This window comes from Bombina bombina, chromosome 3 (genome assembly GCF_027579735.1).
Source record: "Bombina bombina isolate aBomBom1 chromosome 3, aBomBom1.pri, whole genome shotgun sequence".
NCBI classification, from domain to species: domain Eukaryota; kingdom Metazoa; phylum Chordata; class Amphibia; order Anura; family Bombinatoridae; genus Bombina; species Bombina bombina.
This window is the reverse complement of record NC_069501.1, coordinates 1,147,074,829-1,147,090,792: the sequence shown is the minus strand read 5'-3', so window position 1 is coordinate 1,147,090,792 and position 15,964 is coordinate 1,147,074,829. Positions and strand designations below refer to the sequence as shown.

The 15,964-nt window shown below is 37.7% G+C and overlaps 1 protein-coding gene across 1 annotated transcript in view; it reads right to left on the bottom strand.

Moving 5' to 3' along the window:
* The window catches only part of ARHGAP20 (Rho GTPase activating protein 20), a 320,100-nt gene that overhangs the window by 245,082 nt on the left and 59,054 nt on the right, over nucleotides 1–15,964 (bottom strand). The window contains exon 2 of the mRNA XM_053708537.1: nucleotides 13,881–13,966. Within this exon, the coding sequence (XP_053564512.1) occupies nucleotides 13,881–13,966 (86 nt within the window). The remainder of the gene's footprint in view (nucleotides 1–13,880; nucleotides 13,967–15,964) is intronic.

Below are 15,964 nucleotides of genomic sequence, written 5' to 3'. Positions count from 1 at the left end.
TCGACCTTGGGGACTGTCTGCCATAAGTCCTTTCTGGGGTCGACCATAGGAAACAATTTCTTAAATATAGGGGGAGGGACAAAAGGTATGCCGGGCCTTTCCCATTCTTTGTTTACAATGTCCGCCACCCGCTTGGGTATAGGAAAAGCTTCGGGGGGCCCCGGGACCTCTAGGAACTTGTCCATCTTACATAATTTCTCTGGAATGACCAAATTCTCACAATCATCCAGAGTAGATAACACCTCCTTAAGCAGAGCGCGGAGATGTTCCAATTTAAATTTGAATGTAATCACATCAGGTTCAGCTTGTTGAGAAATTTTCCCTGAATCTGAAATTTCTCCCTCAGACAAAACCTCCCTGGCCCCCTCAGACTGGTGTAGGGGCATTTCAGAACCATTATCATCAGCGTCCTCATGCTCTTCAGTATTTTCTAAAACAGAGCAGTCGCGCTTTCGCTGATAAGTGGGCATTTTGGCTAAAATGTTTTTGATAGAATTATCCATTACAGCCGTTAATTGTTGCATAGTAAGGAGTATTGGCGCACTAGATGTACTAGGGGCCTCCTGTGTGGGCAAGACTGGCGTAGACGAAGGAGGGGATGATGCAGTACCATGCTTACTCCCCTCACTTGAGGAATCATCTTGGGCATCATTTTCTCTAAATTTTGTGTCACATAAATCACATCTATTTAAATGAGAAGGAACCTTGGCTTCCTCACATACAGAACATAGTCTATCTGATAGTTCAGACATGTTAAACAGGCATAAACTTGATAACAAAGTACAAAAAACGTTTTAAAATAAAACCGTTACTGTCACTTTAAATTTTAAACTGAACACACTTTATTACTGAAAATGTGAAAAAGTATGAAGGAATTGTTCAAAATTCACCAAAATTTCACCACAGTGTCTTAAAGCCTTAAAAATATTGCACACCAAATTTGAAAGCTTTAACTCTTAAAATAACGGAACCGGAGCCGTTTTTATATTTAACCCCTATACAGTCCCTGGTATCTGCTTTGCTGAGACCCAACCAAGCCCAAAGGGGAATACGATACCAAATGACGCCTTCAGTAAGCTTTTTCTATGTATCTGAGCTCCTCACACATGCATCTGCATGCCTTGCTTCCCAAAAACAACTGCGCAATAGAGGCGCGAAAATGAGGCTCTGCCTATGATTAGAGAAGGCCCCCAGTGAAAAAGGTGTCCAATACAGTGCCTGCCGGTTATTTTACATAATTCCCAAGAATAAAATAACTCCTCAAAGCTATGAAGTATTAAAAATGCTTATAAATCAATCGTTTTAGCCCAGAAAAATGTCTACCAGTCTTTAAAGCCCTTGTGAAGCCCTTTATTCTCATTTAATAAAAATGGCTTACCGGATCCCATAGGGAAAATGACAGCTTCCAGCATTACCACGTCTTGTTAGAAATGTGTCATACCTCAAGCAGCAAAAGTCTGCTCACTGTTTCCCCCAACTGAAGTTAATTCCTCTCAACAGTCCTGTGTGGAAACAGCCATCGATTTTAGTAACGGTTGCTAAAATCATTTTCCTCTTACAAACAGAAATCTTCATCTCTTTTCTGTTTCAGAGTAAATAGTACATACCAGCACTATTTTAAAATAACAAACTCTTGATTGAAGAATAAAAACTACATTTAAACACCAAAAAACTCTAAGCCATCTCCGTGGAGATGTTGCCTGTACAACGGCAAAGAGAATGACTGGGGAAGGCGGAGCCTAGGAGGGATCATGTGACCAGCTTTGCTGGGCTCTTTGCCATTTCCTGTTGGGGAAGAGAATATCCCACAAGTAAGGATGACGCCGTGGACCGGACACACCTATGTTGGAGAAAGATAAGTTAATATGAAATGTAGAGCATTGCATTTGAAAAACAGACAAAAACATGTTTTGTAATATTTCTTGTATGCAAAAACTTCCAAATTTAAGGACCATTAAATACAGTAGAGTTACAAAATCAACAAATGTATCATAAAAAGACAATGCAAAAGGGGGGGCGGAGCCGGCTCTGGATAGAGATGGCCGCACATTAGGTGAGCTCCGGCGCTTCAGCCCAAAAAGTACACATTGAGCCACCTAAAACGCATCAAAACCACACTTATTGGCGATCCATATGTCCCGGCTTTGATCCTGATAGAGACACAACATCAGATCACTAAAAATGCACTATACCGGGAATGATCCGACCACTCCAAACTACAGATCCTAACCGACAGAAGTTACCCTTACCGCAACCGGATTACCTCATCTAAGAACCTAGCAAAGGGTGATCGGCGACTATGGGGTAAGATATCAACTTATTTACATGCATGCATCTCCTAATGCCCCTAGGACCGCTCCACAGATCTCCGGTATCCGCCATCTTGGTGCGACATACGCACTTTCAATTCAGCTAGCTACTGATCACAACACCTAGCCATCAGAGCACAGAAGTAGCTGCCTACAGTCTATCCAAGCATATAGAAAACAAGGGGCAAATGTAAGGAGACACTATTTCATTATACACACAAATCCGAAGCCTGAAAAAACAGAAAAAAAGAATGGAAAGGCTGCATATACAAGGGGAAAACATTCCTCCCTATTTTTTCACTTATACACCTAAAATGATCAACAAGGGGATTTACTAAAGCTACACAAAATAACCGGAGCTAAGTTAATCTAAGCCCTTCTGGCAGGGTTTGCAATGAGACTGAAATTGTTTTAAATAAGACTACTGCAAAAATCTGCATGAAAATAAAGTTCTAATTTTCCCATAGCTGTTTCTGCTATGCAGCATTACTAACATTGAGACACTGAAACTGTTCAAATAAGACTCTATTGGTGAATACAGATTAAATCTCTTCATAGCTGTATCTGTCATGCAGCATTATTAACACTGAGTCACTGTAATTGTTTAGATAAGAACACTGTAAGAATCTGCATGAAAATAAAGATTTAATTCTTTCATAGCTGTATCTGACATGCAGCATTACTAACAATGAGACACTGAAACTGTTTAAATAAGAATACTGCAAGAATCTATTTGTGAATACAGATTTAATCTCTTCATAGCTGTATCTGTCATGCAGCATTATTAACACTGAGATACTGAAATTGCTTAAATAAGAATACTGCAAGAATCTATATGTGAATACAGATTTAATTCTTTCATAGCTGTATCTGACAGGCAGCATTATTGACACCGAGGCTAGAATCTATTATGCAAAATCACAGGGGGAATCCCTGTCTATAACCCAGCTGAAAATATATGCAATCACAACCGCAACAAGATACTTGATACTATTGCTGGGACTAGCCGACAATCTATACTTCTTGCTGCTGGCAACTATACTGAGGCATTACTTACAGAAAATACCACACATTTAGAGCAAACTTCAAAACTACAGTGACACCTGCAATCAAAATGTCGCCAAAAAAAGACCCACAAAAAGTTAAACAAAACAAAAATGGGAACAGAAGCAATCCTTCAATGGATAAATACCTTAAAGCAGCAGCTTTACCCACACCACTTGATGACCCCGCCACACCACAAAAATCTCAATACCTACATTCATCTAGCTCATCTGACTCTGCTTCAGATGAAGAAGATACCATGGTCTCCATTCCACAATCAGTGATCTCTTCTATACCATCAAAGCAAGACTTCTCTTCACTCATTACTCAAGTAAAACAGTGCATTAAAGATGAAATATCAGAACTGAAAAAAGACATCACAGAAATTGGGAATCGAGTTAATGTCTTGGAAGAACATGTCCAGGAACATGATTTATGCATTTCAAAAGTGAATGATCATCTGGATCTTCAAGACCAAACTGTCCGTCAGTTAGAAGATAAAATAGAGGATCTAGAGAATAGGTCCAGAAGGCACAATATCAGGATACGTGGTATCCCGGAAACAGTCGACTCTTCAACTCTACAAGAATACCTACAATCCCTATTCTCTCAGCTCAGAGACCCTGCAGATAATTCAGAAGTAGGAATAGACAGAGCCCATCGTGCCTTAAGATCCAGACCCCCTGAAGCGGCACCACCCAGAGACGTGATCATAAAAATAACAAATTATCAAATGAAGGAGTGCCTCATGACCGCAGCTAGAGACAAGAGACCAATACAAAAAGATGGAGCTACTCTGCAATTCTTCGCTGACTTATCGGCTAGAACCCTGGCCAGGAGAAAAGAACTCTCAATCCTCACAAAACATCTACAAGCCAGAAACATACCCTATAGATGGGGTCACCCTTTCCAACTCACAGTCATCTGGAAAAACAGGAGAGCAATTTGCTCATCTATCACAGAAATAGAAGACTTCTGCAGGAAGCTGGAAATTCCCTCACCAGATGGGGACACTGTTACTGGTCAGGACTCCACTGTCACTCCTACCTCACAAACAACCTCACTACCGCAACGTAAGGAGTGGCAGATGGTTCGCAACAGTCGAACAAAGAACTCTTCTTCCTCAGACTTCAAGACCTGAATTGATGGACAGTATCCTTTTTATAAATAAAGGAAAAAAAAAAAAAAAAAAAAAAAAAAAAAAAAAAGAGAAAAAAAAGAAGATTCTATGGTTGCTCTGGATTACAAGAGTGAGAAAGGCCTCACGTATATTGATGAAAGAGACCTCAAGATGGCTTTAAAGGTCCTGTTATAAACACTAGTCATTCGCATTTTAAAATTTCATGCCAATTGAAAAATTTGACAGGTTAGATAGAATGTCATATGCATAGCTGTACTTCGAGGGCTGAATGTTTTCCTCCTAGGAATTCATTGCTATTTCCCTCTATTGTTTATATAGAGTTAAAAATGTTTATGTTTTTTTATGTTTTAATGTTCTATTGTTTTGCTATAGTTCTTGTTGTTAGATTATGTTTAGGTTTCAGACTGCAGAGACGAAACATCATTTTCGGGAGCAATATGTTACACGAGCACAGAGTAGGAGCTGATAAGGTAACAATATGATAGATAAAAATATTCATTTTGTCACACAAAATGTAAAAGGTTTCAATGTCCCTAATAAAAGATCGCTAGCTATGAGAGACATAGCACACAAGGGAGGGGAGATCATAGGTTTGCAGGAAACACACTTCAAAAGAGGCTCCATCCCCAAATATTTCCATAACAACTTCTCTCAACACTTCCATAGTTCTCACACTACGAAAAAGAGAAATGGAGTTAGCATCCTTATACATAGCTCCATACCTTTCCAATTAATTGACCAGAAAAAAGACACAGATGGCAGATTCCTAGCAGTATGTGGTGTCCTATATAATAAAGTAGTTACGCTAGTTAATATCTACGCTCCCAATCAAAAACAAGCAGCCTTTTATAAATCAATAATACCTCTAATACAAGACATACAAAAGGGACAACTGATAGTCATGGGTGATTTTAACCTGCCTTTAAACCCTAAGTTAGACAGCTCCAACCCAAATATACACATAGCGCATAGCAAACTCAAAGCCATGTGGAATCTCGTTAAGACACTAGGATTACACGACCCTTGGAGAGTAGCCAACCCGGTACGGAGGGATTACACCTTTTTTTCCAGTCCAAATAAATCCCACTCAAGGATTGACTATATTTTTCTTGATCACATTACCCTATCTCACGCAACTACATCAAATATTACACACACTGCATGGTCAGATCACTCTATGGTCAGATGCTCTATCAATTGGCCATCAGCTCCAATCAGAGAATTCAGCTGGAGATTAGACGAATCATTGCTCCTAGATCCAGAGACACATAAGACCCTAGAAACTGAATTACAAGAATTTTTTCATAGAAATGTCCAAGCAGATATGCCACCAGCAATAGTGTGGGAGACGCATAAAAGTTACATAAGAGGCTTACTGATCCAAATTAGAGCTAAAAAAATAAAAAAACAGAGAGAGGAATACCAACACATTGCCAAGGAAATCTCACAACTAGACTACTTACACAAACTCCATCCACAAAATGATTCTATTTTCCAACAATTAAAATTTTACAGATCAAAATTAACTTCTCACCTACACATCAAAGCCCAAGGAATAGCTTTCAAACTTAAACAGAAATTTTATAGTGAGGCTGGGAAACCTGGCAGACAGTTGGCTAGACTACTTAAAACCAAACAAGCAAAAACTTATATTCACACAATTAATAACTCTAGAGGGGAGAAAGTAGAAGATACCAAACAGATAGCAGACACATTTAAACAATATTACCACACACTATATAACCTCTTCCCCAACAGATCCCAAATAGATCACAAAAGTAAATGTAATGAATATTTAAAGGCAGTTAAGGTCCCAACCATTTCAGAAAAGGACAGTGAAATGTTGCAGACACCAATAAGCTATAAGGAAATCAGTGATGCAATAAAATCATTAAAACCTGAAAAGGCACCTGGCCCAGATGGGTTCTCGGGTTCCTACTACAAACTATATTCACATATACTGACAACCCACCTTCTAAATACATTGCAACAAATAGACAAAGGGGACGACCTACCGGAAACGATGTTACAAGCAGCCATCACAGTCCTTCCCAAACCGGGGAAAAAACCCAACACACCAGCTAATTTTCGACCCATTTCCTTACTGAACCTTGATCTAAAAATTTTTGCCAAGGTCCTGGCCTCTAGGCTAAATACTCTTCTTCCATCATTAATATCTCCAGACCAAGTGGGTTTTGTGCCGCGGAGGGAGGCCCGAGACAATACTGTGAAACTTTTAAACATCATAGAATTTATCAATAAAAACAAAATACCTTCAGTGCTATTATCAACGGATGCTGAGAAAGCGTTCGATAGACTAGATTGGACCTTTCTAGAATCAGTACTCACCAAATTTAATATACCAAAGGCATTTATAAACAAAATTATGGCCCTATACTCCTTCCCCACAGCCCAAATTAAAATAAACGGTACTCTCTCTGAACAATTTGAAATCCGAAATGGTACCCGACAGGGCTGCCCACTGTCCCCATTACTATTCATTTTATCACTAGAAATTTTTGCATGTAAAATTAGATTAAACGAAAACATTGGAGGTATAATTGTTAAAAAAAGAGAATATAAGCTATCCATGTTTGCAGACGACGTTCTGATGTCTCTGTCAAGTCCCTTAAGGTCTCTCCCCGCGGTGCAGAAGGAACTGAAAGAGTATGGAGAAGTATCAAACTTTTCAGTAAATTCTAGTAAATCGGAACTCTTGCCACTACATATCCCCCAAAACACCATCACCACTATACAAAATGAATGTGATTTTGCAATTCAGATGAAAACCATAAAATATCTGGGCATACATTTAACAAACAGTCTAGACTCAATCCGCACTATTAACTATACTAAGTTATTACAAACTATCTCTACTCAGGCATCATCCTGGATGTCTAAAAATATATCCTGGATAGGGAGAATGAATACGGTTAAGATGGTACTTCTGCCAAAAGTCTTGTATATATTACAAACCTTACCCTTACCACATACTCTCATATACATAAGAAAAATACAGAAAATAATGAACAGCTTTATATGGAAAGGGAAACCACCAAGAGTAGCCAAAATCTCACTATATGCTAATAAAGACTCGGGAGGATTAGGAGTACCTAATATCTTATTATATAAACAAGCTATATCCCTACAAAGAATCTTAGAATGGAGTAGAAATAATAGTAGTGACTATAAACACTGGATACAATTAGAACATGACATCTCAGGGGTACCCCAACTAGGAGGCATGTGCTGGTTACCTACAGCTTTAGCTAAATCACAGAACACTTTCACAGCCACTGTAGGATCGACTATATCAGATTGGATATACACCCGGGATAGATATAAGGGACTCTCCAGTGCACATTCACCTTTGACACCAATTCTAGCTAACCCGGAGTTTCCAGAAGGCCAAAAGTATAACACTGAGGGTGACAATAGTCTAAAGGGTCACATTCCAGTCATAACATTACTCAAAAAGGAGAAATTGTTGCCTATTGAAGACCTGCAAGAATTGGGTGGGCGGTTTTTTAGTCAGTGGATGAGGTACCATCAGACACGCCACTACATCATGACACATAGGAACAGAACAATGCTGACAAGGCCCCTAACATTATTTGAACAGATGTGCTTATCTAGCTCTCCACCAAAAGGGATTATCTCCTCTATGTATAAATTGTTGCTTACAGCTACAAAGCCCAACCCTCATAATTTTGTGAAAAGCTGGGAAAGAGATCTAATTGGACCTCAAGATCCTAAGATATGGGAAAATATATTTAGGACCATAGCCCACTCAGCACACACTACGGCAGCTCTAGAAACAAATTACAAAGTATTGTTTCGCTGGTATCTAACTCCAAATAGAATGAAGCATCTCTTTCCCTTAGCCAATGAAAAATGTTGGAGATGTAGGGAAGAAATAGGCACTATGGGCCACATTTGGTGGTCATGTCCTACAATAAACACATATTGGGGAAAGATAATAGATGAAATAAATTTGGCCTTAACATGCGATGTTGTCATTTCACCCCAAATCTGTCTATTCAATATATTAAGCAATATTAAATGTAAAATAAGAAGGAACCTTGGCCATATTATGCTTAATTCGGCTAAGCAGCTCATAGCAGCCGCATGGCGAACTGACAAGATCCCTACAATAGATGAGTGGAGGGAAAAGGTGAAGGGAGCCCTATTGCTAGAAAGATATTATTTTTTTAAAACAAACCAATTGGCATCATACTATGACATGTGGTTTTACTGGGAGTCTTATTCTGGAGCTATCAAACAACTTTAAACACATATAGATCACAAATTCTTTTAATTACCTGATTAGCTAATCCCGAATATTAGATAGATGATTACAAGACAAGGTGCTCTTTGCAGGAAGTAGTTGTTTCGTGTTTTTTTTTTTTTTTTGTTGTTATATTTATGTTATTATACTCACTTGGTAATACTAATACCAACGCTGTGACCATGACTAAATCAAACCCCAGAATCGTATCAGAGTAGTAATTCTAATTGTGTGATTGGACTTAGAACACAACAGCTGTAATACTGAAATGATTTGATGACTTTGAGTTTGATTCTTCTATGATTGTCATGTCAAGAAACCTGTAATCGCAGCGTTGATGTTGCACTCTTTGATTTTGTATTGGTTGTATTCATAAAAATTTTCAATAAAAAGATTAATAAAGAAAAAAAAAAAAGACAATGCAAAAGCACTTTCACGAGTAGTATATTTTTTTTCTACCAAATTTCAATTTTTAGTTAAATTTTCTTCCCCCCTTAATCATGTGACAGCCATCAGCCAGTCAGAAAAATGCAGATATGTATAAACTGTGAAGTCTTGCACATGCTCAGTCGGAGCTGGTACCTCAGAAAGTGTGCATATTAAAAACTGTGCACATTTTGATAATGGAAGTAAAATGGAAATTTGCTTTAAATTACATGCTCTATCTGAATCATGAAATTTGAATTATGACATTAGTTTTTCTTTAACAAGCAATCAGTTTGAGAACCCAGGAATAGCCTAGGAAGCATATAAAGCGGTAGTTAGAGGAGAATTATTACAACAGTGGGCATACTTAAGGAAATTGCATAAAGGTGAATATAAATCCCAACTGCAAAAATTATGGTCTGCAGAGAGGATTTGCAAGCAAAACCCCCAGTGGAGAGACTCTTTTACCCAGTAAAACTAAAGCATGCTAAGCCTTAAATTCTTAAATTCAGCAGGGAGCTCATAAGAGGGCTATGTTTCTCAAAAAGATGTACTTTCATAGAGGTGATAAAGCAGGGGCCATGTTGGTGAGGGGCCATATGCCATAAAACTCTATAAAACTCACATAATTAAAGTGGAAAATGCCGATGGCGAAATGGTTTATGAGACCCCTCAAATTACAAACTCTTTATGTGACTACTATGAAAAATTGAATAATTTACCTACCACTTCTGGAGCGTCCCAAGAGGAAGACCGTGAGAAATATTTGCAAAGTACAGATATGCTTCATTCATCTCAACTGTAATCCGAGACACTCAATGCTCCCATTACATTACAGGAGGTAGTAAACGCAATTTAATAACCTACCCTGGGCCTGATGGCTCTTCCAACAAACGGTATAAAACTTTCAAAAACCAACTTTGGGCCACATCTTCCAGCCCTTTTCCAAATTTGGACAACACTGTCCACACCCTCCAACTGATAGACTAAACCAATAATGCCAAGTTAAAACTAGTTATTACCTCTACTGATTTCCAAGAAGGTGTTTGATTGGCTGAACTAGAGAATCATATGTGCCACATTAAAGGAATGGGAGAGTTAAAGATGAAACATAAGTAGTCTCTACCTATCTTCTTCAGCCAAAGTAAGTTTATTAATCAGGAACAGAACAAGTCAGGGTTGTCCTCACTCTCCCCTACTGTTCATTCTTAGCATGGCGGTATTGGCTGCTAGAAATAGAGTGCTCTACCTGGATTACATTCTCCTCAACCTTACAACACCTGAATCCTCAATCCCAGCGATGATGAGCTAATTTAAAGAATTTATACAATTTTAAAACTTTCAGTAAATGATCGAGAAAATTTGAACATAACTTTGCCAAAAGGGGGTATTTGACTCACTATATGTTCTTTTAGACCACAAACAAAAGCCATGAAATACTTAAGTTTTTACCTTTCTCATAACCCCTGTCAACTTTTTGACACAAACTATTCTAAACTTAAAACTAATATTTATAAAGACTTGGATTCTTTTGTGTGGGGAAATCTCAAACCATTTATAAATAGAGCTACCGTATATAGATCACTCATAAATGGAGGCCTGAGCCTACCCAAACTTGAATCATATTGTTATGTCTTAGCCTTACACAGAATTTTTGATTGGCAGAGATGTGACAATATTTAGGTATGGCGAACAATTGATTCCCATATACTCCAAGCACCCTCTGTGGGCTCCCTGTGCTGGATACCCAGTGACTGCAGACTGGATTCAATTCAATATTTCTCTGTTTTCAACAATTTCTTTTGCCTCTGGGATATATTTTTTTTCCCTAGAATCTCTACACTGAGGTTGTCCCTATCCAATCTCATGTAATACAGAATTGTCAGTTAAAGTGCCATGATCCCCAAATGTTGAAACAATTGAATGTGATGCAGCATAGCTGTAAAAAGCCGACTAGAAAATATCAACTGAACATCTCTATGTAAAAAAGGAAGATAATTTTACCTCAAAATGTCCTAAGTATTGAAACCCCATTGTAAAGGACTTTAAGCAGCAAATCAGTATGTCTGTCCCGGGATAGGCAAGGGAGGGAGCCTCGTGAACAATCATGTTATTTCCCTATTCAGTTTAAGGAAGTTTACTATGAAATCTCATGAGAGTTGAGTGAAATCTAATGAGATCACAATAAAAGAGTTCATAACCTCAGCACTGCTGATGCTGATTGTCTGCTGTTCATTTCTTCATTTTTTTTTACCTGCAGCTGGGCAGTAACTGAAGTATAACTTTTTACACAGGACTTACTCTGCTGAGCTGAGGAAATTGTGAGGTAAAATATCTTCCTTTTTTACATAGAGATGCTCAGGTGATATTTTCCCGTCAGCTTTTTACATTTATACTGCATCAGTTTCAAGTGATTTAGCATACAAGTATTATGTGTCTTTAAGCAAAATAGGTTTAAGCAAAATAAATCTTGGGAGGCAAGCTATAATGTCCCTATTTGTAGGCTACTGAACAATGGTAAACTATGGGCCAGAGCTGACTTGGGGGGCGGTCTTACAGGGAGTCTTTACAAAGTGGTTAAAATACTGCCAATTACAACATTTTATACAATCATTGCCCTTCCAATGTGTCTCCAGGAATACCTATTTGCGAAATACTTTGTCCATAGCCTCGAAATTTCTAATAGAAAAGAAACACAACAAGTCTCTTTTACGAGCAGCCATTAAAAAGTGCTGTTTAAGATGCTGGCATTTTTTTTAAACCCAAACTGAGAAACAGTTATTATATATAAATAATTATGAGCTTAATAAGCAAACCCAATAGGTGCTAAGACAGTCAGAGCAAGGAGGAATCGCATAAATACATGTAGTAAATCACACACTGTTTCATATGGAGTCCTCAGCATGCTAAATACAGCCGGGGATGATATATACTGGGAGGGCCCTGTGGGAATATTCAAACCCTTGCCAATACAAATAGAATAGCCCCAAACCAGCTCAATCCCAGGATAAAATAAGTTTATTGAAAAATACATGATAAAATACAAAAATTCAGCAGAGGTAAAAAAAACAAGCATAAAGATCACAACATGGGGACCCCTCCAAACATGTCTTCTGAGTTTTTTTATTTTATCATGTATTTTTTAATTAACATTTTTATCCTGGGATTGAGCCGGTCTGGGGCTGTTCTATTTGCATTGGTGAGAATTTCTAATAGATGCCAGAAGGCAGGGCCTCCTCTCCACCACTGAAGATTGGCATAGGGAACTGGCTTGAAATCTCAGTAATTCAGAGTGGCAAAACATCTTCTCTGCCATTACGAGAGTCTCCTCTTTAACCAAACTGTAAGAGATAAATTTCAAAATCATAACTAGGTGGTATCTCACCTCAATCCATCTAAAAAAAGCCTGTTCCATGGTCAAACTGGAAAGTGAAGAGGGTGTGGGGAAATTAGCCCCATGATATATATTTGGTGGTGCTGCCCAAAGTTGAAATCCTTTTGGGCTTTCATTGAATGTGTTTTGTGTATTCAATTGGGTACCAACTTTTAGATGGATCCCACTGTTGCACTAATTCATTTACCACTTAATTACACATCTAAATTACCTCTTAGGCTTACTCATTTTGCCTTGAACTCTGGAACAGTTCTATTGGCTCGTCAATGGAAGACACTAATTGTCCCTACAGATTGGTGGTGGTTTACTCATGTTCAAATCATTATCTATAGAATAATATAGATACTATAGACTCAATTAACTGAATACCTTTTTAAATTATATTGGGAATCAGTTAAACATCATTTTGAATCCACAAAAATGGGCTAATGTAACTGGAGAAGGGTTTCGGTCCCGGGTGCTATGCCTGAGTGGGGGTATGGGATTGGGAGAAGGCCTCATCCTGTCTTTCCCCTCCGTCAGTCCTTTTTATTTATTTTTTCTTCACTTTTTTTCTCTCTCCTCTCTTCCCCCCAATGGTTTTTCACCCTTGTGGATGGTCTAGTTAACAACTGCCCCCCCCCTTTTCCCACGTTAATAACAAGCTTCACATCTGTTTTATTAAATTCAAGTGATATGATGTTCAGTTATCTTCCAATATAGATAATGGAACTCTTCCATACTGTCACGTGATAGACAGTAAAAGGACTGCTTCCTGAGTTGCACTGGCTTTCTTTATGCTAATCATCATGTCTAGTTTAAACGCCTAACAGATCTGTTGGTTGTCTTTTTAATATGGTTTGCATCCCTTTTTCTGGATACAGGTACATTTGATTGAGTTATATTTTCTTTTTGTTCTACTATGTTACGTACTTTGATGAAATTGTTTCAATACGGTTTATTTTTCAAATTAACCAATAATGTCAAATTGTTACTTCTACAGTACATGCATTTTTCTGAATACGGTTGTCCTTGATAAAAACTAAAAATACCTAACTAAAAGTAGCAAATTCACTAAGAATTTGCTGAATAGAACAAATAAGTTTTTCCTAGCAACACAGTATTTCTGATTGGACTCTTTCCATTATTGTTTCTAAAACCAACAGTTTAATGCTTACTTTGGCAATTCATAGTCAGTTTATAAATACACATTTTATTTTTAGAACATAATTTGTAAGTAAAGATAGAATTTACTCATGCAAATAGTTTACAAATTTAATAGAAACAAAATATACTTACTTAGATATGGTCCTTGATTTGTTAAGTGCTTTGCTCAGCACTAGAGATGGTGCAGACTGACGTCTCTGTGCCAAGCTCTTCATTTTCTGTAAAAAGAAATCAGAATATTCAAAGAAATTACAAATTACCATAATGATAAACTAGGAATTTTGAATTAGCTATAATTTGTTTTGATATTCATTAATTACTGTGTTCCCAAAGGAAGCTTGTCAAATAAAAATTATCAAATAAGTATCATTGTACAGTATATACTGTAGTACTGCCTGATTCTGCGTATAAGGGACATTTATGTATTCATTGTATAGTTATAAAGCCATATCAATCAAAGACTGTTGTTATTAAAAAAAAAAAATTTTATGTTTAACAATTAAAGAGTTTTATAATTCTAACTTTCTCCAGCTTTTTATTTTTAATGAAAGCCCTGGATTGTACCCATTGTGTATTAGTGTTCATATTACTACAAAAAATGCTATCTACAAGTTATGTCCCTTTGTATGATAACACATACAAATACACTTAAAGGGACAGTCTAGTCAAAATTAAACTTTCATGATTTAGATAGGGCATGCAATTTGAAACAACTTTCCAGTTCAATTTTTTTTTATCAAATTTGCTTTGTTCTCTTGGTATTCTTTCCTGGAAGCTAAACTTATCTCAGTGCATTTTAATAGTTTTTCACAGCTACATAGTGCTAGTGCATGTGTGCCATTTAGATTACATTATGCTCACTTCTGTGGAGTTATTTATTAGTTAGCACTGAATAGCTAAAATTCAAGTCTGTCAAAGGACTGAAAAAAGGGGGCAGAGGCATATATACAAGGTAATCACAGAGTTAAAAAGTATATTAATATAACCATGTTTGGAATGGGTAATAAAGTGATTATCTATCTTTTTAAATTATTGTGGAGTAGACTGCCCCTTTACTTATAAAAGTTTCTACAATAAAGAAATTGAAAAACATAATTTATGCTTACCTGATACATTTATTTCTCTTGTAGTGTATCCAGTCCACGGATCATCCATTACTTATGGGATATTCTCCTTCCCAACAGGAAGTTGCAAGAGGATCACCCCAGCAGAGCTGCTATATAGCTCCTCCCCTAACTGCCATACCCAGTCATTCAACCGAAACAAACAGAGAAAGGAGAAACCATAGGGTGCAGTGGTGACTGTAGTTTAATTAAATTTTAGACCTGCCTTAAAATGACAGGGCGAGCCGTGGACTGGATACACTACAAGAGAAATAAATTTATCAGGTAAACATAAATTATGTTTTCTCTTGTTAAGTGTATCCAGTCCACGGATCATCCATTACTTATGGGATACCAATACCAAAGCTAAAGTACACGGATGATGGGAGGGACAAGGCAGGGATTAAGCGGAAGGAACTACTGCCTGAAGAACCTTTCTCCCAAAAACAGCCTCCGAAGAAGCAAAAGTATCAAATTTGTAAAATTTTGAAAAAGTGTGAAGCGAAGACCAAGTCGCGGCCTTGCAAATCTGTTCAACAGAGGCCTCATTTTTAAAGGCCCAGGAGGAAGCCACAGCTCTAGTAGAATGAGCTGTAATTCTTTCAGGGGGCTGCTGTCCAGCAGTCTCATAGACTAGGCGTATAAAACTCCGAAGCCAAAAGGAAAGAGAGGTTGCCGAAGCTTTTTGACCTCTCCTCTGTCCAGAATAAATGACAAACAGGAAAGATGTTTGACGAAAATCTTTAGTAGCTTGTAAGTAAAACTTCAAGGCACGGACTACGTCCAGATTATGTAAAAAACGTTCCTTCTTTGAAGAAGGATTAGGACACAACGATGGAACAACAATCTCTTGATTGATATTCTTGTTAGAAACCACCTTAGGTAAAAACCCAGGTTTGGTACGCAGAACTACCTTATCTGCATGACAAATCAGATAAGGAGAATCACATTGTAAGGCAGATAGCTCAGAAACTCTCCGAGCCGAGGAAATAGCCATCAAAACAGAACTTTCCAAGATAAAAGCTCAATATCAATGGAATGAAGGGGTTCAAACGGAACTCCTTGAAGAACTTTAAGAACCAAGTTTAAGCTCCATGGGGGAGCTACAGATTT